At 35.8% G+C, this 21,999-nt stretch overlaps 1 protein-coding gene across 1 annotated transcript in view; it reads left to right on the top strand.

Moving 5' to 3' along the window:
* Nucleotides 1-17,447, top strand: part of LOC127971119 (AF4/FMR2 family member 2-like) — a 199,479-nt gene extending 182,032 nt beyond the window's left edge. Inside the window, exons 12-21 of the mRNA XM_052573934.1 lie at nucleotides 693-808; nucleotides 2,823-3,081; nucleotides 3,372-3,508; nucleotides 3,670-3,733; nucleotides 6,509-6,645; nucleotides 6,845-6,916; nucleotides 10,406-10,499; nucleotides 10,723-10,772; nucleotides 13,194-13,411; nucleotides 16,574-17,447. Of these exons, the coding sequence (XP_052429894.1) occupies nucleotides 693-808; nucleotides 2,823-3,081; nucleotides 3,372-3,508; nucleotides 3,670-3,733; nucleotides 6,509-6,645; nucleotides 6,845-6,916; nucleotides 10,406-10,499; nucleotides 10,723-10,772; nucleotides 13,194-13,411; nucleotides 16,574-16,695 (1,269 nt within the window). The 3' untranslated portion in view covers nucleotides 16,696-17,447. The remainder of the gene's footprint in view (nucleotides 1-692; nucleotides 809-2,822; nucleotides 3,082-3,371; nucleotides 3,509-3,669; nucleotides 3,734-6,508; nucleotides 6,646-6,844; nucleotides 6,917-10,405; nucleotides 10,500-10,722; nucleotides 10,773-13,193; nucleotides 13,412-16,573) is intronic.
* The last annotated feature ends 4,552 nt before the right edge of the window (nucleotides 17,448-21,999 follow it).

Genomic DNA, 21,999 nt, shown 5'->3' with positions numbered 1-21,999 from the left:
TCACCCCAGCACACCCTAAAGACTTTAAATGAGGTTAAGCTCAGAACACCATGCACTCTAAAATGCTGGATCAAATATGGACCTAGCGATTGGGTTAAATGTTTAACCCAACCCTGTGGGTAGTTTTATTTAACCCAGCTATTATTTATAAATTGTTCTTTGGCTGGATTAAAATGAATGCTAAATTACCAGAGGCATCAGTATTTATTGAACATGTTATTTAATGTTAATTTCCAGTCTATTTTTGGGAATTAATTTTAAGCAAGAAATGTTGGTTGGTCAGCCCAGCATTTTAAGAGTGGTGACCAATTTATGTATAATGTTATAATGTTAGGGGTTTGATTCCCCGGGAACACATGATATGTAAAAATTGATAGCCTGAATGCACTTTAAGTCTGCTAAATGCATAAATTGAATTATTTTAATTTAATTTAAATCCAAACTGCAACTTTTTTTATTTTGTTTTATTTTTGCCAGGTAGTGTAAAATTCTCTATTCCTAATGTGTTCTTGTGTAAAGTACAATTTAAGATTTCAGTGCTATCCTGTTACTGGTGTAAGGGGAAACTGATTCTTGGACTATAAAATATGTTTTTTTGTTTTCCTTAAAGTAGATGTGTCTAACTGGTCATTTAGCCTGTTAAGCTAAATAACATGTTAAATTCATGGTAATTAACTTCCATCTCTCTGCAGTCTGAGCACTGTGATGTGATGAGTGGAGGCAAAAAGCTTCGGATGGACAAAGACGCACTTCTGCTTCCTCCTTGTATCTCGCCCATACACAACCACAAGGTCTCCGGCACAAAAGAGTGAGTTTTCAGTACTGACTCATGGCTTGTTGCCTACATTATCACACACTCGTCTTAGGAGCATGACTAATGACTAGCCATTTTGATTCTGATTTTAATAGAAAATAAAGATTCTTGTTGGAGTTTGTTCAGTAACTCCACTGAAAACCTTCATATAGAGATCCCACGATGCTTCACTTTTCTTTAACATATGCTACCAGTGTCCTCTGAAGTTTTTGCCACGTATGCATGAAAACACTAGAGATTTGCCATCTCAGCTTAGTAGCTCACCCTGTGTTATGTCCTCTGGGAGAATGCTGGGATACGCAAGAGGAGCAGCAGGTCACCCTTTTGGAGCCGCCTGCCTGCTTTGTCCCACTGCATTACAGTAATTTAACACTGACACCAGCACAACGGCTACTGCTAATTTTAGATATTCAATTAGAGTCAGGCCAGGCTAGAGCCCATCAAAGACACACACGTGACAGGGGTCATATGCTTGTCCTGTCCGCCTGAGTGCCCACCGCACTGCGACACGACTAACGCCAGCGAATCTTACGATACGATCAGCAGCGCTACATTAAATTATTAGCCACCGTTAACAACTATTACTGGAAGTGTTTAGCACCTCGGGCTATTTACTGTTATCACCTGCTCAGTGTGTTTTAAATCAGCTTGTTCACTGGGTTCACCCTTTTAATTGAATTAGAAAAGTAAAGAAGGCTTTTTATTTAGTGTTGTTAACTGATGAGACTCTTGTTTTATGGCGTATTTTCATCCTAATAAACCAAAGGCAAAAAATATATGCTGCTGTCTAGGACATTATGTCTCAGGGGAGCTTCTTTATTTAGCACTTAGGCTAAGTTTAGACTGGTAAGCGTTTATGTAAATGAATTTAGCCAACATGGAGGTGCCACCACCTCCCTCTCTCATCTGTATATGATCTTGTGCCTCTCCTATGTTGTTCTAGAAAAGGAATAAAAGGAACCAAAACCATTTGATCTAAAATGACCCTACTGCCCTGAGGGGTGAGAACAATAAAAGAGAGAACAGAATATAGCATCATATTTTCAACAAAATTACACCCTGTGTAAAATAATACACTGGATGTCAGTGGTAGCTCCTTTGATTGCAGAAAGAAGCCTTACTCTTTAATTAGGGTTTAGTGTTGTGCTGAGAGAGTTTCTTTCAGAGAGTCCAGGAAACACAGTAATGGACAGAATCAGATCTTGCAGATCAGAGAAGTTGTTTTGTCCACTTCTTCATCTCTGATTCTAAACTCTGACTAAAAAGACAGATAAATGTATACCATAATTATGTCCTACTTGAAACTGCATTTTGCATTATTGAAATTTTAAAGAAATGCAAAAATAAATTGTATATATATATATATATATATATATATATATATATATATATATATATATATATATATATATATATATATATATTCTGAGGCTTGATGCACGTTGCTATACAATTGCAAGATATATTTATTTATTTGTTTCACTATATCTTCAATATGAAATACATTTAGCAAAAAATATATATATATATGTATATATATATATATATATATATATATATATATATATATATATATATATATATAATTTTTTTTTATTTATTTTTTTCAGGTTAAGCCCAAAGCATCTAATCATTATCTCAGTTGTTCTAGCAACAAACTGTCCATGTGATTTATTTCCCCTGCTCATAAAAATGAGGTCTTAATCTACTTTTCCACATCAAGGCCTAAAGCACAGATCTAGTATTTTGGCACATGTACAATATATAGTCCCATCAGTTTACATTCACATAAGGTATATCAGACTGTGTTTGCATAAAGACACTTTTTCCCCCCATATCCCTCAGTAGTGTTTAAAACACCTCCAAATATGACTTTCTATGTCTTTGTATTAAGAAATGTTGTAAACACCACAAATGTATTGGCCTACAATAAGTCTTGAAGTGTCTTGCAAGTGTACAGTCGGATACCTTTGACATGTTTTCTATTTATTTATTTTTTTCTGCCAAGTTCTTTAAAGAAGCAACCCCGCAAGCGGGAGGATAAGCTGTTGCCGCCTCTGCTGTCGCCGCTGTCCGATGAGCCTGTGGGCCGCCCACGGAGAACCAGCGAATGCAGCTCCCTCAGTCAGGACGGAAACACCTCCACCGTCCCAAACCCCCTCCCCTCCACCCGCACAATACCTGCCTCCACCTCTTCATCATCGTCCTCATCACACAAACACCGCAAAGGAGAGAGCAAATCCTTCTCCCATTCCAAGACCAGCGCTGTAAGTCACAGACAGACAGCTAGTCTGAGGCCTGAGGCTTTCCTTGAGGCCTTCACCACATTTCCTGTGTTTTTGCTAAACTAATTACCTTCTTGGAAAGGTTTCAAAATAGCCTTGAAGACAAGAGAATGGCTCCCATGTGCCGATCGTCCCAAATCAATCTAGCTAAATGGTCCTAAAAATGAAAACACTGAGTAGATGCAGAACAGACTGAGAGTAAATGGATAGTTTATGTATTATTCAAGCTGTTCAAGGCTAATTATCGTTTTAATGTTCTCTTGCTGTTCCAGGAGGAAGACAGTCACAGCAAGCCTTCCGGCGGTTTTCACAGCAATGGTCAGTCGGAGCCAAACCTCTGGTCAAACACTTCAGCCCTGTCCACAGAGCACATGGAGCCCAGGAGACCTAAACTCACATTTAATAACACGTATGTAACAGTAACACCAGATTGCTGTGGATAATGACTGACTGAGTCTGGAAATCTTTCAGTCGTATAGCAGCTCAACATATTTCAGGTTCATGTTAATGCACACAGTGGAATTTGTGTGTAAAACAAACAGAACTTAATCACACTTTCTATCATTACAGTGTTCATAATGCAGATTACTACATGCAGGAGGCCAAGAAGTTGAAGCACAAGGCAGATGCTTTGGTAAGTCTATTCATGACATGTCTATATGCCAAAACATATACAAAAATATATGAAGAGTTCAGATGCAAAAGCCTCTAAATGCCATCTGAAATTTGCATCTAAATTTAGGATTTTTATCAAGCTACTATGCTTAGGTTGAGTCATTTTACTTTAATGCCAATCTGCAGGTCCTTTGCCAGACTATTAAAGTGAAATAACTGAACATAAATATAGGAGCCTGATAAAAATCCCAATTTTAGATGAAAATTTCAGATGGCATTTAGAGGCTTTTGCATCTGAATTCTTCATATTTATATATATATATATATATATATATATATATATATATATATATATATATATATATATATATATATATATATATATATTTTTTTTTTTTTTTTTTTATAAAAGTTTACAACTGTTATTATAGTTTACTGAAACTGAAGATACTTACTTTTATATTATTTATAACTTAATCTACAAAACATAGACACAAATATGTACATATACAGTACTTTATGAACGCATATAAATGATTAGTTCATCATTAACTAATCATGTATAAATGACTTACAACATTATAAAGTGTTACCAAAATCAACATAGAAAAATAATAAAAATACAGAAATACTAAAACCATCTAAACTTAAATTGAAACTGGAAAATAATTCAACATATTTTAAAAACTATAATAGTATCTAAATTACTAATAAAATAACACTGTATGGAATGAAATACAGAAAGAAAAAGTGGTTTTAGAGTCTTATGTATAATTTGTTTTAATTAATCTAATTAATTATTTAATTAAATAACTTTCTAAGCAGAAACAGTTTGACCGAATATGGTATAAACTAGAAAAAAACATTATAACTCATAAATTAATCTGATAACTCTCATTGGTAATACTTTTTATTCTGCCATTTTATATCAGAATTTAATTTCCATGATTAAAGGAAACATTGGAATATCAGGAAATTTTAATATTGCTATTCCCTGGCCTGAAAAATCACAGGGAAAATACTACTACTATTGCTACCTCTAATAATAATAATAATAATAATAATAATAATAATAATAATAATAATAAATGAGTACTGTAGCAGCAGCAGTATTATTAGTAGTAGTAGTATTGTTGTTTTGTTGTTAGAATATAATAATAATAATAATAACAATAATCTATATAAAAAATAATGATTAAAAATTTTAATTTCTATAGTGAATATAGGTTTTTCTAGCTTTGTTCTGCTAAAATTGGTCTTTGTCGATGTGATCTGTATAAAGCATTCTAAAAGGAATTTGGATAGCTGATAAAATCTTAATAATTCATTGATCAGAAGGTGTGGGAACCCTGATTTGGGTATCTTGGCACCTTTATTATTATAAACAGTGAGATCTTTCTGAAACTCTAGTGGAGACATGTGAAATGATGACGTCTTTTACGAAGCAGAAAAATCTGCCAAGCCAGAGACTCCATCAGTTCTCATCCAATCTCAGTGCAGCCTTGGAGAAACAGTGATAATAGTGCAATCTTAAGTTATTTTTCTTTCCGATGGGAAGTTAACACTCAGCAAGAGTAGATGAAAAATTCCTGCCGCACTGCTCTTAACTACACGGACACATAACCCGTCCACTACAGAGAGCCATTAGCAAGCTGAGGAAAAGCTCTCTCGGCAGACCTTTTATAATTGAAGACTTTCCAATCTAGGTGAGTGAAAGCCCTTGTGTCTGCCCTTAGCATCCATAAAGCAGGAGCTTTGTTAGAGATTTACAAAACAGACCCCCAGACCCTCAATAATTGGACCCAGGCAATTATCTCTGGAGACATTGTCCATTATCGAAAGTTACATACTCTCTGTCATAAATCGCGATGAGGATGTATAGGCCTAGTCATGAATACAAAGTAAGGGGAATTGGCTGCAAGTGTTATGAGCGTAGTTGCAGGCATGTAATGAATCCCGGGCGTCCACGTGCCTCGTATTAAAGGGCTCCCTTGAAAACGAAGATGAGATATGCTCTCATTGTTTGTGCTTGTCTGCGGAGCTGGATGCAGTTGGGTTCTTGGAGGCAGTCGTAATGTTGTTTAGTGCTATTGATTGGTTTGTGTTTGAAAAATTAGACATGAGAGTTCAAGTTAGCCTTTATGAGCACATACCGATAAGTCAGGATGAAAAATGTAATCCCTAAATATAGAGAAAAGCACTTTGAACAACTAAACAACATAAAATAAACTGTTCTGATTCATAAACTTGCCATGAAGTCGGCCGTAAATCTGCACATTGCCTCACTCTTGCATTACATCTTCTGACTCATCTTCTTACCTCAGCCTAATGGCTTTATGTCCTCCTCCGATGAGATCTGTTTTTCTACATGACTTTACGCGCTTCGAAAATTTACTCAATACTTGTTTTTTCTGTGTGTGTGTGGGGTGGGGGGGGTGCATGTTTTTGTGACATATCAGGACACAACTTTGTATAATGACATGGGTATGACACAGGTATTACAAGGAGAGGGTGACTTATGAGGACGTAACCCATGTCCCCATTTTTCAAAACTCTTATAAATCATACAGAATGAGGTTTTTTTGAGAAAGTAAAAATGCACAAAGTTTCCTGTGAGGGTTAGGTTTAGGTGTAGGGTTGGTGAAGGGCGATAGAATATACAGTTTGTACAGTATAAAAACTATTACGCCTATGGGATGTCCCCACTTTTCACAAAAACAAACGTGTGTGTGTGTTTATTTATTTATTTTTTTGCATAATTCTCTCAACCTTTGATTACACTTTTGCCCCACAGATGGACAAGTTCGGAAAAGCTGTGAATTACGCAGACGGGGCGCTCTCGTTTATCGAATGTGGCAATGCCATGGAACGGGACCCGTTAGAGGCCAAGTCACCATACACAATGTATTCAGAAACCGTTGAGCTCATCAGGTCAGTGCCATCTTCATGATTCAAAAATAAAAGATGATAACCTACATACAGTTGGTGCAGTCCTCGTTTTATTGACATCAGAGGCAATGAAACTAGACGGTCCTCAAAGTTCATCAGTGTATTCTAAGATCCTTTGCTAACTGAAATATGTCAGTAGTTTTATCATATTTGTGTAACTCTTGTACTTTTGTTATTGAAGGTACGCAATGAGATTAAAGAACTTTACCAGTCATTCCGCCACAATAGCTGAGAAGAAGCTCGCTGTGCTGTGGTAAGTGTGCTTTCATGTGCTTGAATGATTAAAATGTTATTTATTGATTGATTTATTTTTGAATGAATAGTTATGTTACAAAAGAATTATATTTCGAGTTAATTCTGTTCTTATTATTATTATTATTTGTATTTGTATTTTTTTTTTTATACAAAATCACCACACCACGTTTCCACAAAAATATTAAGCAACACAACGTTTTTCACAATTGACAATAAAAAAAATAAAATACAAATCTTGAGCAGCATATTAGAATGTTTTCTGAAGGATCATGTGACACTGAAGACTGGAGTAATGATTCAGAAAATTCAGCTTTGCATCACTGGAATAAATCACATTAAAAATATATTACTGTAGAATTATTGTCACCAAACTTTTGAACTGTGGTGTACTTGATAATATTTAGCTGTTGTGACCAGAATGTTGGACACAGAGAACAAAAATAATAATGATAATAATAATAAAGTTACGCTGATTACACTTATTAGAAATCTGGATGCACATTTTAACCATGTTTTAACCAGCTGGACAGAAAATAACGTTTTGTTTCAAGGCTTCTACAATGAAGAGCTACTCGATTTTACAATGTTTGCAAGACTCATAGAATCAAACATTAGCAAGTAAACATTGTGTCCTTGAGGATAATTCTACATTCCACTTTGCAGTTATGCAGGTTATATCAGATTGCCCACCCCTAAATGTCACAGAAAAAGATGACTCATGCTTCTTTAAAAGTCACTTTAAATGTCGGTTAGATGAACCCTTCCTGACTGAGAGTACATTTCAGGACAACAATGCACTAAAAAAAGGGTAACGTTTTTCCATCGCGTTTTTGAAAAGATTCGCATACACGACAATGTGTTCAAAATGTTCCCTGTTCACACAGATCCAGAGTTAACAGTGTATTTTTTTATTTATTTATTTTTTTTACTGCACTTTGAAACCTGTTTTTAAAAGTTAACATTTTCATGTCCTGAAAATGCTGTGGTCATGTAAATAAACACACACACACAAAAAAACATGAAAATGTTTACCGTATTTTAGGGCCGCACAATTAATTGAAATTAAATCGCAAAGACAATGAATCGCAATTATGCACAAGTAGCATTTCTTATGCATAACTTTCAGTGAAGCACAGTTCTGTGATCAGCAGTAAATCTCCTTCCGAAGGCCAGAGGACGCTCTCGTGCTAAAAATCCAAATATGCCCCAAAGAAGAAATCCAGGAAATGCCTACCACTGCAACTGAATAAACAGAAGATTTAACTGCTTTCACTGATTTAACGTGACTTATAAACACACGACTATGGCAATATATGGTTTATCTGAGTTCTTATTATTATTATTTTTATAATAATAAAGTATATTAATATTGAAATGCTACTCGACATAGCCTTTATAGCTGCTTAGAATAGGGTTAAACGCGATTTAGCATAGCTTGTCAGAGAGTTAGTGGTCTGCGTAGTAAATGCTGCTCTACCTGAAACCAGGTGATGGAGATTTACTGCTTATCACAGAACCGGCTTTACTGACTAAATGCGCATGACAATCGTGATTAATCCCGTTCAATTACTCGTGCAGCCCTACCGTATTTAGTTAAAAGCGTTGTTGCGTAAACACCCTCTACATAGCCAGAATGACCCACCATATGGACTGTATCCTATAGTCTCGGGACATCAAGCTAGTGCAATTCTGTTCCCTGAAAAAGTCACACTCAACATACATAGAGGTCAAAATGTGAGTTTCGTTGGTAACCCACCAGATGTAGCTGTTTTGAAGAAGTGACATACGCTTTAGGGCCTTCCAAAGGGCGTCAGAGGTGGTATTAACACTGCAGTGCCGTTCCCCGTGTACCATCAGAAGTTAAATCCAGCGCTTTGCACTAGCAGCCAGTTAAATCTCCTCTCAGCCATCGCTCGACGACAATCATCCGTATCTGGAAGGAAGCTTTAAAACACTGCTAAAGCGCTTAATCAGCTTAGAGTGGATCATTATTCCTGTATTTCATTAAGCTATTAGAGGATAATGAAAGATTTCCACATGGTGACGGCAGAAACATATTCTCGCCCAGATAAAAGCCGCCCGTGCTCTGCCTGCCTGTCACGCGGCGGCGGCTTGTTTATTTTGAATGTCAAGGTTAGTTTTGCGCTTATAGCGGGATGACAGTCATCAGTGCAGATTGGAATTCAGCTGCCAGTCTCTCCAGCTTGTTAATGAAAGCCATCTAGCAGCCGAAAGGGATTTTCAAAGGCTGCTGCGTTTATGATTTATAAACCTGGGTCGAGGACATAATACCATTGAGGCGATATTATATGCATTTAAGAGAGCTGTAAAAACATGTTTACTCTCGGGCTTCAGATATTAGGCCAATATAACCTGTGGATTTTGACCTGTGACGTCAGGAAACATTTCATGCTCAAATAAAGATGCATCTACAAGATCCCATAAAAGCCTCTGACTTGCTTTCGGAGGGACAGACACCTTTGTTTTTATATTGATGGGACTTCAGTAGTCTGGATGCGTGAGAAATGTGAGAAAACTAGTTTTGGTTTCATGGGGCTCTGCATATGTCCCAAGCATCTGGTGTCTCGCAGGCATACTGCTGAAAGGTCAGCCACCCCATGATACTGGCTGCTTTTCCCTCAGTGCTCATATTGATGCACACTGCTGGTTATCATAATACTGTTGTTGTCAACAAGATACTGTTGATGTCATGACATCAATATTTTCCTAATTAATGCTATACAGTTGCTTTGACACAATCTGTATTGTTAAAAGCGCTACATAAATATAGGTTACTTGATTTGACTTGACTTGACGTCCTTGCCATAAACACTACTGGCTCTGTGAATTAGGCTATTAGAATTTAGAAACAGATTTTTGACACTATTTGCTTATATTGACTATAATAGTATCCTATAGCGGATATACATGCATCACAGGAATTTTTGTTGTTGTTGTTTGTTTTGTTTTGTTTATCTGAACACGTAACCAAGTATTTATAGACTTTAAAGCTGCAGTCGGTAACTTTTGGCGCTCGCGTCTGGCGGAAGAACATTGTGTGACGGATAAATACAACAAGATAAAATGATACGACTGGCATAAAAACTTTGACCTTCACGTGACCAAGATGTAACACAGAGAATGCAGCCTTTTTTTTTTTTTTTTAAATAAAAGATCGTTATGGCTCAGCGCTCTTCTACCTGTTATTTGATTTGCAAAAATCCACCGCTCCCGGCTCTTCTGGTCCAATCAGTGCAAGGCTGTTTTGTGTTGAAAGCATGATAAATATTTTCCAGTTTTAATGTAACATTCATGCAACAAAAAGTAAGTTTCAATAAAAATCGATCCCTGCGTCATTATAAAGCAAAAACACCCAAACATTGCCTTGATGATGCTGCACTAATTGTCCTTCAGCATCTTTCAGTATTCCTTGAATATGTTTGGCAAGATCATAATAGGACCTTAATGAATATTTTCTCTTTTACAGCAATCGTTGTTTGTCACTTCTATACTTGCGAATGTTCAAGCTCAAGAAGGATCATGCCATGAAGTATTCCCGCTCACTAATGGAGTATTTCAAGGTATACGACCCCGTGCCTCTGTTGCTTCGTTTATTGCAGTTAAGAAACAGAGCTAGAAATCTTCACTTTTGTTTGAATAGAATAGTTTCCAAATGCCATTATTAGCATACATTGTCAATCTGTAAGCTAATTCTGATTATTAGCATTTGCATGAGACGTAGCATGCTTGGACTTAGCGATTATGTGCTGTGTTTCTAAATGATTTTTATTCTTGCTCCCTCAGAATTCTGCAAAAAGTTCCCAAGCACCTTCGCCGTGGGGAGCCAATGGAAAGTACGTGCATTTTCCTCTCTTTGCCCTTTTGTGTTTCTGCCAGCTTGTGAAAAGATTCCATCATGCTTAAGAACAGCCCTCCTGAATCTTCTTCCCGCTGCCAAGTGGGGAAAAAAATATAGTGCGAGATATGAAACCCCAGTCATGGTTACTTGACATCAGAGAAAGGACATGAAGAGATGAACTCTGGGAAAGCAGCATCGCTTCCATGTCAGCTCTATGGCAACCCAGTACCAATGGGGTGAGGCAGTGCAAGAGGTGCTGTGTTTGCCTTTGTGTGTGTGTCTGATCCAGACTCTATCTGGACACTACCCAGGCCCGCTGTTCGGCTGCCAACCTGCCTGTCAAAAGCAATTAGCCTTACCGGCTCGGCCCCTGCAGCCTCTACATTAGCAGTAAAGAGCCATCCGTACGTGCTGTAACTGTGATCAACACATCCATCCTCCACCACCTCCTCCTCATCCTTTACCATCACAAATCTTTTTTCATCTCAGAGGGAGTTTATTTATTTTAGCTGAGCCCTGAAACCAGCCACGAATGGGCCCGGCTGTTGACAGGGCGCATAATTTAGCCGGCCGAGGCTTGAGTGTGTTTCCATTTATCAGTGGATCACAGGCCACTGAACCAGATCGTTTAGGGTGAAGCACTAAAGAGACCAATGAATATGTTTGCCGATAGTTGTCTGGAGGAACGATACTGTCTGCAGGTTACTGTTGATAATGTACTGAGATACTGATTACAGAAACATAAAGAATCTCATAGCAATGTGAGTAGCTTGTGAAAAAGTGTACTTCAATTAAATCTATATGCAGATAAACTAATATTATTAAAAGAAAAGGCCACTTAGTTGACACTCACACTTTCTTGACTATATTTGTTAACACAGTGTACTTTTAAAAACTTTTAAAAAGTTGTAATCATGTAAAATTAAAGATTTTATGTTCCATGTGTGGTGGTTATGTCATGATAGAAGTAACGTTGTGACAGAAATGTATGCATTTACGTCAGAGAGAAAAAAATGCATTCAAAATCTAATTTTCTCACGGGAATCTCACAGGAACTAGACTTTTTCAACTTCATATTTGGAACATAACTTATTTAGATGTATGGCTTTGATTTTATAGCAATTTTAGATTTCAAAATATTTTTTTAAATATTAACCTCATGTAAATTAAAAAAGTATAGTACATTTTCTTTATGACATTGACATTTTCTTTACAGTAAAATTCAAGTACATTTTAAATAATTAGGTTATCGTAATCTTATTTTGATGTTGATTAACATACTAAAGCATTAAAGCAGGTGCTCGATTATAGATTTATTGTAGTGTGTTATTTGGTAATACATTTTATTTATTTATTTTATGTTCTAAACTGCAAATGCATTATTACAAATTCCTTTTCAAATAAATTATATGCAAATTTTAACAGAAAGGACATTAAAGTATATTTTATTTGACCATAAATGCTTGTCAGAATGTTCAGCAGTACAACTATATTTAAAAGAGAATCGTATTATGAAATTAGATAAAAAAAGATGTACTAAAAAAATGTATTTCTCTTTGGAGTGCTACAGGCTTTTGGTCCATAAAGAAGATCTGTAAAGTTGCAAAGACTAAAGTCTAAAATCCAACAAGATATATCCTCACTTAAAACGGTTCATTCTAACATGCCCCCACATCTCTACGTCACTAAGTGGGAAGATTTGCATAATGCCGCCCAAATGTCCACGCAAAGAAAGAAGGTGTAACCTTTATTCTCGCTGTTGCCACTGCTGCCATGTCGAGTGTGTTTCATTTTATGAAAGCAAATCTACTTGTTTTCCCTTCCAAAAGAGGACACGACTAGAAATGAGTGGTTAACTTGTATTTCAACACTTTTCCAGAACAGTCCAACCCAAATATTCAGATGTGTGCTGTGCATTTTATGGAAGATGAGGACTGTTTCCTGAGTAACCAGTAGCTTGCAATGCATCTGTGGCACAACGGCTGTTTCTATAAAAAAAAAAAGTGAAAGTCGTGACATTTGCCAAGTATGGCAGCCCATACTCAGAAATGGTGCTCTGCATTTAACCCAGTTTGCACTTAAGTATATATTTTAATGTATATAATTTCCATAATAACTACTCATTTTACAAGTATGCTAAAGAGTACATCTTTTACACAAGGGCAGTCATTACAGCCAATCAAGATGTATATGATTTATATAAAGCTGTCTGCACAGGATTTTGAGCCAATGAGATTTCACTGTGGCTGTTGAGCATAACATAACATAAATAGAAATTAAGCTACAAACAAAATGTCTTTGCGTGCCTTACTCACCACTTACATTAAATAGTGTGAAATGGAGCAGGAATACGGTGGATTGGATTTCCGGTGGATTGAAATTCTCATTGGTCAGTATTTCATCTTTCTCCTAACAGGAGCACAGGTACCCCATCTCCAATGTCCCTGAGTCCATCTCCTGTCAGTTCAGTCAGCAGCAGCACTGGAATGATGGGCTCTTCCTCCGCCTCTGGAAGTGTGGCCATTCCCCAACGCATCCACCACATGGCAGCCAGTCATGTCAACATCACCAACAACATCCTGCGCAGCTATGAACACTGGGAAACCGCTGACAAGCTGGCCCAGGAAAGTCAAGGTAGGATGGTTTTCGAGTTGCATTTCAGGATTTATTGTTCACTAGACAGTTTTTCAAACACTTTTCTTTTTCTTTAGACTGCAATTAGAGAGTATAGCTGAGCGATAAATACATATGTATGCATTTGCAGTAAGACTGTTGGTGAAAGTGCATTTAAATTAAGTTTGGGTGTAACCCAGTGGCTATTTTTGTTACAGCTCCTTAAAAATCTCAAAGGAATCAGCATTTTTATAATATCGACTTCAAATTTGGAAAAGTAAATTATGTATGGCTTTATATATGGCTTTGATTTTATAGCAATTTTAGATCCCAGAATATTTAGTAAAATATTTATATATAGGATAAAAAAAATCTTTAGTCCAGTACATTTATTTACAGTAAACGTAGAGTACGTTTTAAATAATTAGATTTTAATCTGTGTGTGTGCTTTAAAGTATACAACAATTTATTTTCACTTTTAAAATGGTTCACAAAATTATTATAATTTTTCAAACGTTGAAATGATTTGGTAAAATATTTCTAAGCAAATATAGTTTGTTTGTTTTTTTTACTGTGGTCTTACATTCATTAAGTGACATACAGTTTGAAACACATGCAAGATTATTTTAACGCATTTTTTTCAAGAAAGTACAGTTTCAGAACACAAACACTCAAAACACTTACGGGAGTAGCGTTTGTTTATCTATGCTGCAAACAAAAAAAAAATACTTTAACCCTTTCAGTGGTGAGTTTATCATATTCTAGCGGTCCCCCGGTGTGAGTTTTCACAAATATGTGTGTTTTGTCATTTAAAATCCTTTCCTAATGTGCCCCCTCAGATTTTTGAGCCAAGTGGATTATGAATGCAGCTTGCAAAAGACAAAAAAAAAAAATAATAATAATAATAATAAATATAGCAGAATAATATTTTGTATATTAGAGTTTTAATACAATCACACCGTGTGATTAGATCGTTCAGTGCGGCACAGCATCAGCTGCTGAGCCAGAGACAGATGCATTTACAGCTCTGCATTATAGCCAATCACACACAATGCTGTTTAGTTATGAATGAAATGACCAATCAGAGGTATTCAGATGAGTCATCGCTAAAATTTGTGTTTTCTTCAGTCTAGGCTAATAAAAAGTTTAATTTCAGTTTTGGAACGGTAATGGCCTAATACCGTGGAACGCAGGAACATAAATGTTCAAATACCAAAAGGAACTGATAAATTTCAATTTTTTATTTTTTTTAAGGCCTGCTTTATGCAATTGACCAATATCTGTATCAGTTGTTTTTGTTCGAATCGGTATTGTATCTAGCATAAAATAGTAAAAAAAAATATATCGGTGCATCCCTAATAATAATAATAATAATAATAATTATAGCTTTTTCTTCTTTTTTTTTTCTTTTTTTTTGATTTACTAGACATTTTTTGGAAAATAGTTTCCACACCAGATTTATTGAGTGCACATATGTACATTATGGTCAGAGGTTTGTATTATTTTTAGATATCACATATCAGTATTAGAGAGACAAAAATTAGTTCAGGGCTCTTTTATGTTGCATCAAGAAACAATCATTGCAGTAAAGAATGACTTTTTCCCGAATACCCCCAAAAATCTCTTTCCTGCGGATAAATCTCATTTGTCTTCACTGTCATGTATCTCAGCGTTATATAAGAATTTCACCTCTCGCACTCGCAGCGTTATCAGTGACTCAACGTTTGATACGGCCCACCAGAGAAATTAAAAAGCCACTATGCTAATTGCATTCGAGATCTGATGTGGTTTGTCATTTCCTCTCTTTCTCTCTGTGTGTCCTCTGGAGGAGACTAATTAAAACGCTCTGAGACCCTGCGTGTTGTACGAGGTCTCCCCCGCCTCAGAAATCAGCCGTAATAAACTCTCTCTCAACTTCCCCTCCTCGATCTCTTTCCTAGAAATGAATGCAGTTAGGTGATGGTGGGTACGAGCTTTTGTCATAATGATAGCAGGATTGGCTAATTATGACAGTATCAGTTCTGACTCTGTGGTCAGCTGTTGTCATCTATTTGCTAATTGCTGCAGTCACTAGTAGGGGGCAGTAATGTCATCAGTTACCTCCGTTATCTTCAGGCTGATTCAAGTTAACTTAAGAAGATTCACATCGAAGGAAAATTTAGTTAAAGATTGATTGCTTATTTTTGGTTTATTTTTTGATAATTTGTCTGTGTTCAGTAGAGAGAAATTATTATATAGCATGTCTATCATGTTATTGACATCTTTATTTTAGAATTATCATTCATATCCTCACATGAACTAAACCGAGCACTCTTTTTACACTTTTTGTTAAATTATGTAATTGTCAAAAAGCAAAAACAAAAAGAACTTACACACACATTATGTATATGTATGTTCTTATTTTCACTGTTTTTATTTTCTAACAATGATTTATTCAAAAAGGATTTCATCAGAGCTGAATATGCATGTCAAAGAATTTATACATTTTGTAATTAAACAAATAATGTAGCAGTAACATAGAAATAATTTTTCACATTCACTCACTAATGAGAAGTTGCTGATCAGATACAATATGGTTTTAGTTAATTTAGTTAATATTAAGTTATGACTGTTTTATAAAACAATTCATCGAGTTGGACCCTGAATGTGAACTTTTGAACAACATTCTTATCTGGAATTCAAATTCCTCAAAGTCTTCAGAACAATCTTTAAAAGTTTAGAACATTTAAAAGAAAAAATAAATAATATAAAATATTCTTAATACTTTATACTTAATTTAGAAAATAAACAGAAAATAGCAAGCTTTTTTCATGAATAAAGGCAGGATTCCGTCTATTTTCCACTTTTTAGACCACTCTAAAATACAATCACTGGCAAAACATGATCTTTTTTATGATTTGCAATGTATGTGTTGTTTTTAAACAACTCTGTCTTCTGTGAATACATTTACTACTTTTGAATGCCGTCATCGGGTCAAGATGTTGTAGTTAGTCTGCCAGCAAGTTACATTTGCTTTATTGTTGGTTTTTATTGTCAATGGCACATAAACAATGGCGCTAAATCTCAAAAAGGTTAGCAACACCTGTTATATATAATTTACTCTAGTCATATGTAAAAAAATCAATCAATCAATGTTGGCCCCATGTTGCCAATGGCTCAGTGTGTCTCTCTCTGTTCTGACAGAGTTCTTTCTGGAGCTGGACTCAGTGATGGAACCGTTGACGCAGCACAGCAGCATGACAGAACTGGTGCGCTACATACGCCAAGGACTGCACTGGCTTCAGCTGGAAGCCAATTTGTTATAGTGCTGGCTCTTCCACTGTGCTCTTCCTTTCTCTCTGTCATACTCTCTCTCACTCTCTCCCACCGTTCATCTCTACCTCCACCATCTTTGCCATCTACCACCCTCCGGAACCCTGAGGGAAGTCGTCAGTTAACTACTAGCGAGCCTCAGAACTGTGAGTTATTCCCTGGAGGGAGCCATGTCCTCGTTCCAGCTTGATTCCCGTTGAGTGCGTCAGGAAAGTCTTAAGATGTCGTAGAAGGCGGACCTGGAAGGACGGAGCGCTGCTGCATCACATCACAGCACTACGGGAGGCTACATTTATGCATCTGTTACAAGAACATGGTAGCAGCGGGCAAGTGAACAATGTTGTTGAAGAAAAATTCAGCTAGTGATCTCTGTGATGTGGGCCAGGCAAATCTATTTAGCTTTTTAAGGCAGGAGAGGCCAGAAACACACTTTACGCAAGTACACTAAGATAAGTATGAATGTTTGATCAACATATTACAAGCGCAAAATTCACATGAACATTCGTAAAGTGTGAAACTGTGTGTGGCACATAAGCAGTGATAGAGTTACTTCAAATGTCTGTGGGTCAGTGACATTAAGTTTTGGTCCTGTATATTAATTTACTCACAAAATAGATTTAAAAAAAACTATTCATACTTGAAGGGGCATGTTTTAATCAAAGTTCATTTTAAAGCATTAAGTCAGATATATCAGGGTGAAAAAATTATTATGATTTAATAATGAAAAAAGTTTTTTTATTTTTTATTCTTCATCCGTCATATATATATATATATATATATATATATATATATATATATATATATATATATATATATATATATATATATACATATATATACATATATATACTTTTATTCCTCATGGACACATTAAATTGATCTAAAGTCAACTTTACCGTCACGTAAAAAAAAAATAAAAATAATAATAATAGCCTGCATTACCTTGCTAATTTTTAAAAGCACTAATTTATTTATAAATTTCCTTCACTGCTCATTAATATTTGACCAAAAAAAAAAAAAAAAAAAACATAAATTAGGAAACAATATCACACAAAGAACCCTTCATCTCAATATTTAAATTGACATCTCATTTTGACATCTGAATACTTACTTTACTAGATGATCATCAACTGATGTTCTTAGCTAAACCATGAGAGAAGTTTCCTTTCCTTCTGCTGGGAGACTCTGGAACATGACTGGACATGTTTTGTTTACTCTGGTAGGCGCTATAGCACCCCTTGTGGCGTGGCTGAAAATACACACACTGGCTGTTGAATTATGAATTGTGTTCTGACTGCTTTCAGAACACGGCACATGGATCCAATCCGTATAGCTGCCATTCATGTACTTGCGTAGAGTATATTTCAAGCCTTACCCCTGCGAGATTGAGATCCACAGGAATTAAAGTGCAGATAAATGAGCTGTTAACACTGCATTCATCTCGAACGCATATATTCACCCCATCTGCAGATTCACACGTGTCCATTTGAAATCATGCTTATCTGTCAAGGCTTTTGGGATGACTGTAAGGGACGGGTATGGTTGTCATCTATTCTCTCAAACATCACCGTCTTTCTCTTTTACTGTGGCACCGTGACAGCTGGCGTCAGTGTGAGCAGGATGATAGGCGCGTTGGCTTCGCTCCAAAAGACAGACTTCACGTCTTGTGTTCACAGCGTCAGAGGCTGATGGGAGATATCCCTGTCCAATTAACTGATACATATGCACATATGACAGATTGATATCTTCTGAAAGGGGTATCAGAGAATCTTAAAGATTTCTTTCCAATATGTACCATAATGACTGTGTTGTATATGACAGCTACTTTAACTGTTCGGTGTTTGTTCAATCTTGCATGTTAATGCAGAGAGGTAGAGGTAGAACTGAGAGACATCAGCGTATTTAATGAGCACTATGAAGAATCAATGTTTTGTCCAATGCTTTTTTTTTTTTTTTTTTTTTTTTTTTTGGTTGAATCCAGCATCTTTAGGGCTGGCTCGATAACATTTAACATTAAGTCGTTATCTATAGAGAGTTTATTAATGCTTGTACTTTATAACATTACATTTTTCTATCTCCAGAGACACTCCCCAAAAAAGCAAGGTCAGAATTTTGCGGCCTAAATAATTGCGTCATGTGATCCAATCACAAACCTTTTTTAATCAAGTGTTAATTTTTCCATGCATAAACTCTTTACTGATGAATTTAATGTTTAATATGATGTGGAATTGTTGATAACCTATCAGTGAGATACAAACTGTTCCTTCTTGCTGGTCTGTTCATAGATGTAGGTATTTGAGAGTGCGTGTGTGTGTGTGTGTGTGTGTGTGTGTGTGTGTGTGTGTGTGTGTGCGTGTGTGTGTGTGTGTGTGTGTGCATGTGTGTGTGGAGCAGATTTTCATTGGCAGGGTGTGTTCATTGTATTGTAAAGCTTCATATATCTGTCAGTCTATCACGTGGATGTCAGAATGTGAGCGAAAGACGGCATGTATGTGTGAAATAGACATTTCACTAAGATTATTCAAGTGCCTGCGTATCCAATGGAAATTTATTAGAGTCTATATTTAAGGATGACAATGGATCTGAATGATTTTCCATACCATATTGGTATATCCAATTTTTCTGTTTTCATAACATGATTATTTATTTATTTTCTGTGTAAAAATGGCAGTTGTGATACCTGTTTTTCGCTTTAATGTGCAAGTACATTTCAGACTTTCGTTTTCTGCTCTGATGATGATAGAAAATGACTTAAAAGTGAATGACGTCTAAGTGCATTTGAATTCTTAACATATTGTACAGCTGAATATACAGTACATCACATCATATACGTTTCGCATTAGCTCCTTCGCAGATGTTTCCTGGGCAACTTTTACATAACGTAGCGAGAAATGCATACTGTCCATTAATGGTTTATAGTGCAATACTCACTGTAGCACACCAATAGCAATACTTCAGGATAAAGTATACATAACATCTTACAACAACATTAATTGCGGAGAAATTACGGAAGCCTTTATTCACTTCATGGACTTCCATTGATGCAAGGCAAAAGTATCATTATGCAAATAGTGAAATTCACCTTCCCATTAACAATATTACCAGCTGTTTTCTTACTTGTATAGAGTGGGTTTCTAAAATGTGTGTGGTTTCTGTCGCATCTGTTGCTGTGCTTGTTTGAGTTATGCCAGTTTGGCAGAGAAATCTATGGGCCTCTGGCAGTTCATCAGAAACCAGCAGCACTGATTCATTCTAGCAGTGAAGTAAACAACCTGCTCTGCTTATTAGATGCACCTCTAATGCCCCCAGTTTGTCTTGCAATGATAACAACAGTTGTATTCTTTCTGGAGCTTTTTGCTCAATTTATATGCTCTTCCTCAATTGGGAATAAAGCAAGAGGGGAAATACATTTGGTCCAATACTCTGCTAGTACCTGTTCAGGCTTGATAAAAAAAAAAAAAAAAAAAAAAAAAAAAATAGTTTTATTACATTGTTACAAATTAGTTATTACAATGTAATAATGCAAAAAATTTACACACGTTTCAAGGAGTTTGTATTTCTTTTGAGTTTGATTAATAGTAGGTGGAAACATTACCGATATGACAGTTTACAGATACATAATGCACTTCTTATTTGAATATTAAATTATAATTATACAAATATCTCTTTATTATTATTTGTTTAAAAAAAATTAAATAAGGGCATTGAACAAATATTGACCAAACCCAGGGCAAATCAATATTTATTGTAATCATGTATTCTAGAATATATACTACAATGAATCATGATGACTAATGGTCTGAATATCTATACATACAGTTTTGTTGCAATCAGAAATCACATTCATTGGCCAAATGTACGGTATAGAGCCTAAACCAGCAAGGTTGTCCTTAAAAGTGCCACAAAAATAATCTCAAGACACATAATATCCTTTGTCAAATGGATTTAATATATATGATGTTGCTTATATTGACCTTGGTAATATTTCATTTATTTTAGGACCTCATTGCATTATACTAATTTGAAACAAACATTTGAATCTATCTGAGAACCTTATTGACTCTATCAGTTAAAAAAAAAATGCCCACAAACACAACTATGCTATTTGATTTTATCATTTAGCATTTACATTTGCTGCCGAACCATTCTCATAGCAATTACTCCACGTCTTTCTGAGGTATCATGAGATCGCTTTGATTCTTTTTGCCTCTGAATGAGCTCTACAACGTTGAAAAAGCCTATCAGGAAGAACAATCTCCAATTAAAGCAGGCTCAGCTGGAGGCTTTCTATTTGCTCTGCAAATTTAAACTTGTAAATAGCTCTTCGCTACCATAAAATAACACATCATGTCATCAGTTAAAGATCTTCCAATTCCCACGCTGATTAACAGGCGGCATGTACCATGGTACGTTTAAAGGACTGACGATTAATATTAAACTTAAGCACTTCTCTTATTAAGCCGTATGAGTATTTTGATATAACACAAGTTTACTGATTCTTATTTATTGCCTATGGACCGTAAAATGTCATTGTATTTAAACGAACGCATTACAAAGTCAGTTTCTAACTTCATCAGAGTTTTCTTTTTTAAATACCTTATTGCAAATGCCTTGTTATACTAATGTAAACTGTAGAGAATCAAAGAACAGTTATTTACAGTCTTGTTCTGTCCGTTTGTCTTTCTCTGTACAGTATAAGGTTGTGCACCATGAATTGTCTTCTTGAGATTGTAATTACATCAAGGTGTTGCATTTTGACCCTGAAACCCATCCACAGCTTTGAATCGATCAAGATATGCAACATCTCTCATTGCTTTCATGTCATTTTTGCTATGTTCTACATTTTTCAGGTGAATCATCAACTGGAGAATCTTATTGAATCAGAGTGTACAAATTGGGAACTCTAATGGGTTTTCTCACAGAAGATAGGTATTTACACAACAAGGCAATACTTACTTTGGGTGGATATTTAGAAGCCATTGAAGTAACCAAATGAAAGGCAATGTATTTGAGTATATTGGTGGCATAGAAAGATGTATCTGCCAAAGCATGTCTGGGTCACTACTGGCAAAATCTAAAACTGAAATTGGAGAAATGTTCCAAAGAGCAGGTCATGTCTATTGAGCCTTACGGAAAATTATAGCATTTCCTTTCCTAGTGGTTTCAGAAATGCAGCCATCATACTGTTATTTAAGGAAAGTTTCAAGGTTTCATTTTGATAAAATATGCAAACTGATTTATGTGGAGAAAAAAAAAAAACCTAATGGCAAAGAAAAACAAGTTTCTTACGAGTTTTG

Source organism: Carassius gibelio, chromosome B14, assembly GCF_023724105.1.
Source record: "Carassius gibelio isolate Cgi1373 ecotype wild population from Czech Republic chromosome B14, carGib1.2-hapl.c, whole genome shotgun sequence".
In the NCBI taxonomy this organism is placed as follows: Eukaryota; Metazoa; Chordata; class Actinopteri; order Cypriniformes; family Cyprinidae; genus Carassius; species Carassius gibelio.
The sequence above is the reverse complement of the archived record's forward strand: the minus strand, read 5'-3'. Positions and strand labels throughout refer to the sequence as shown.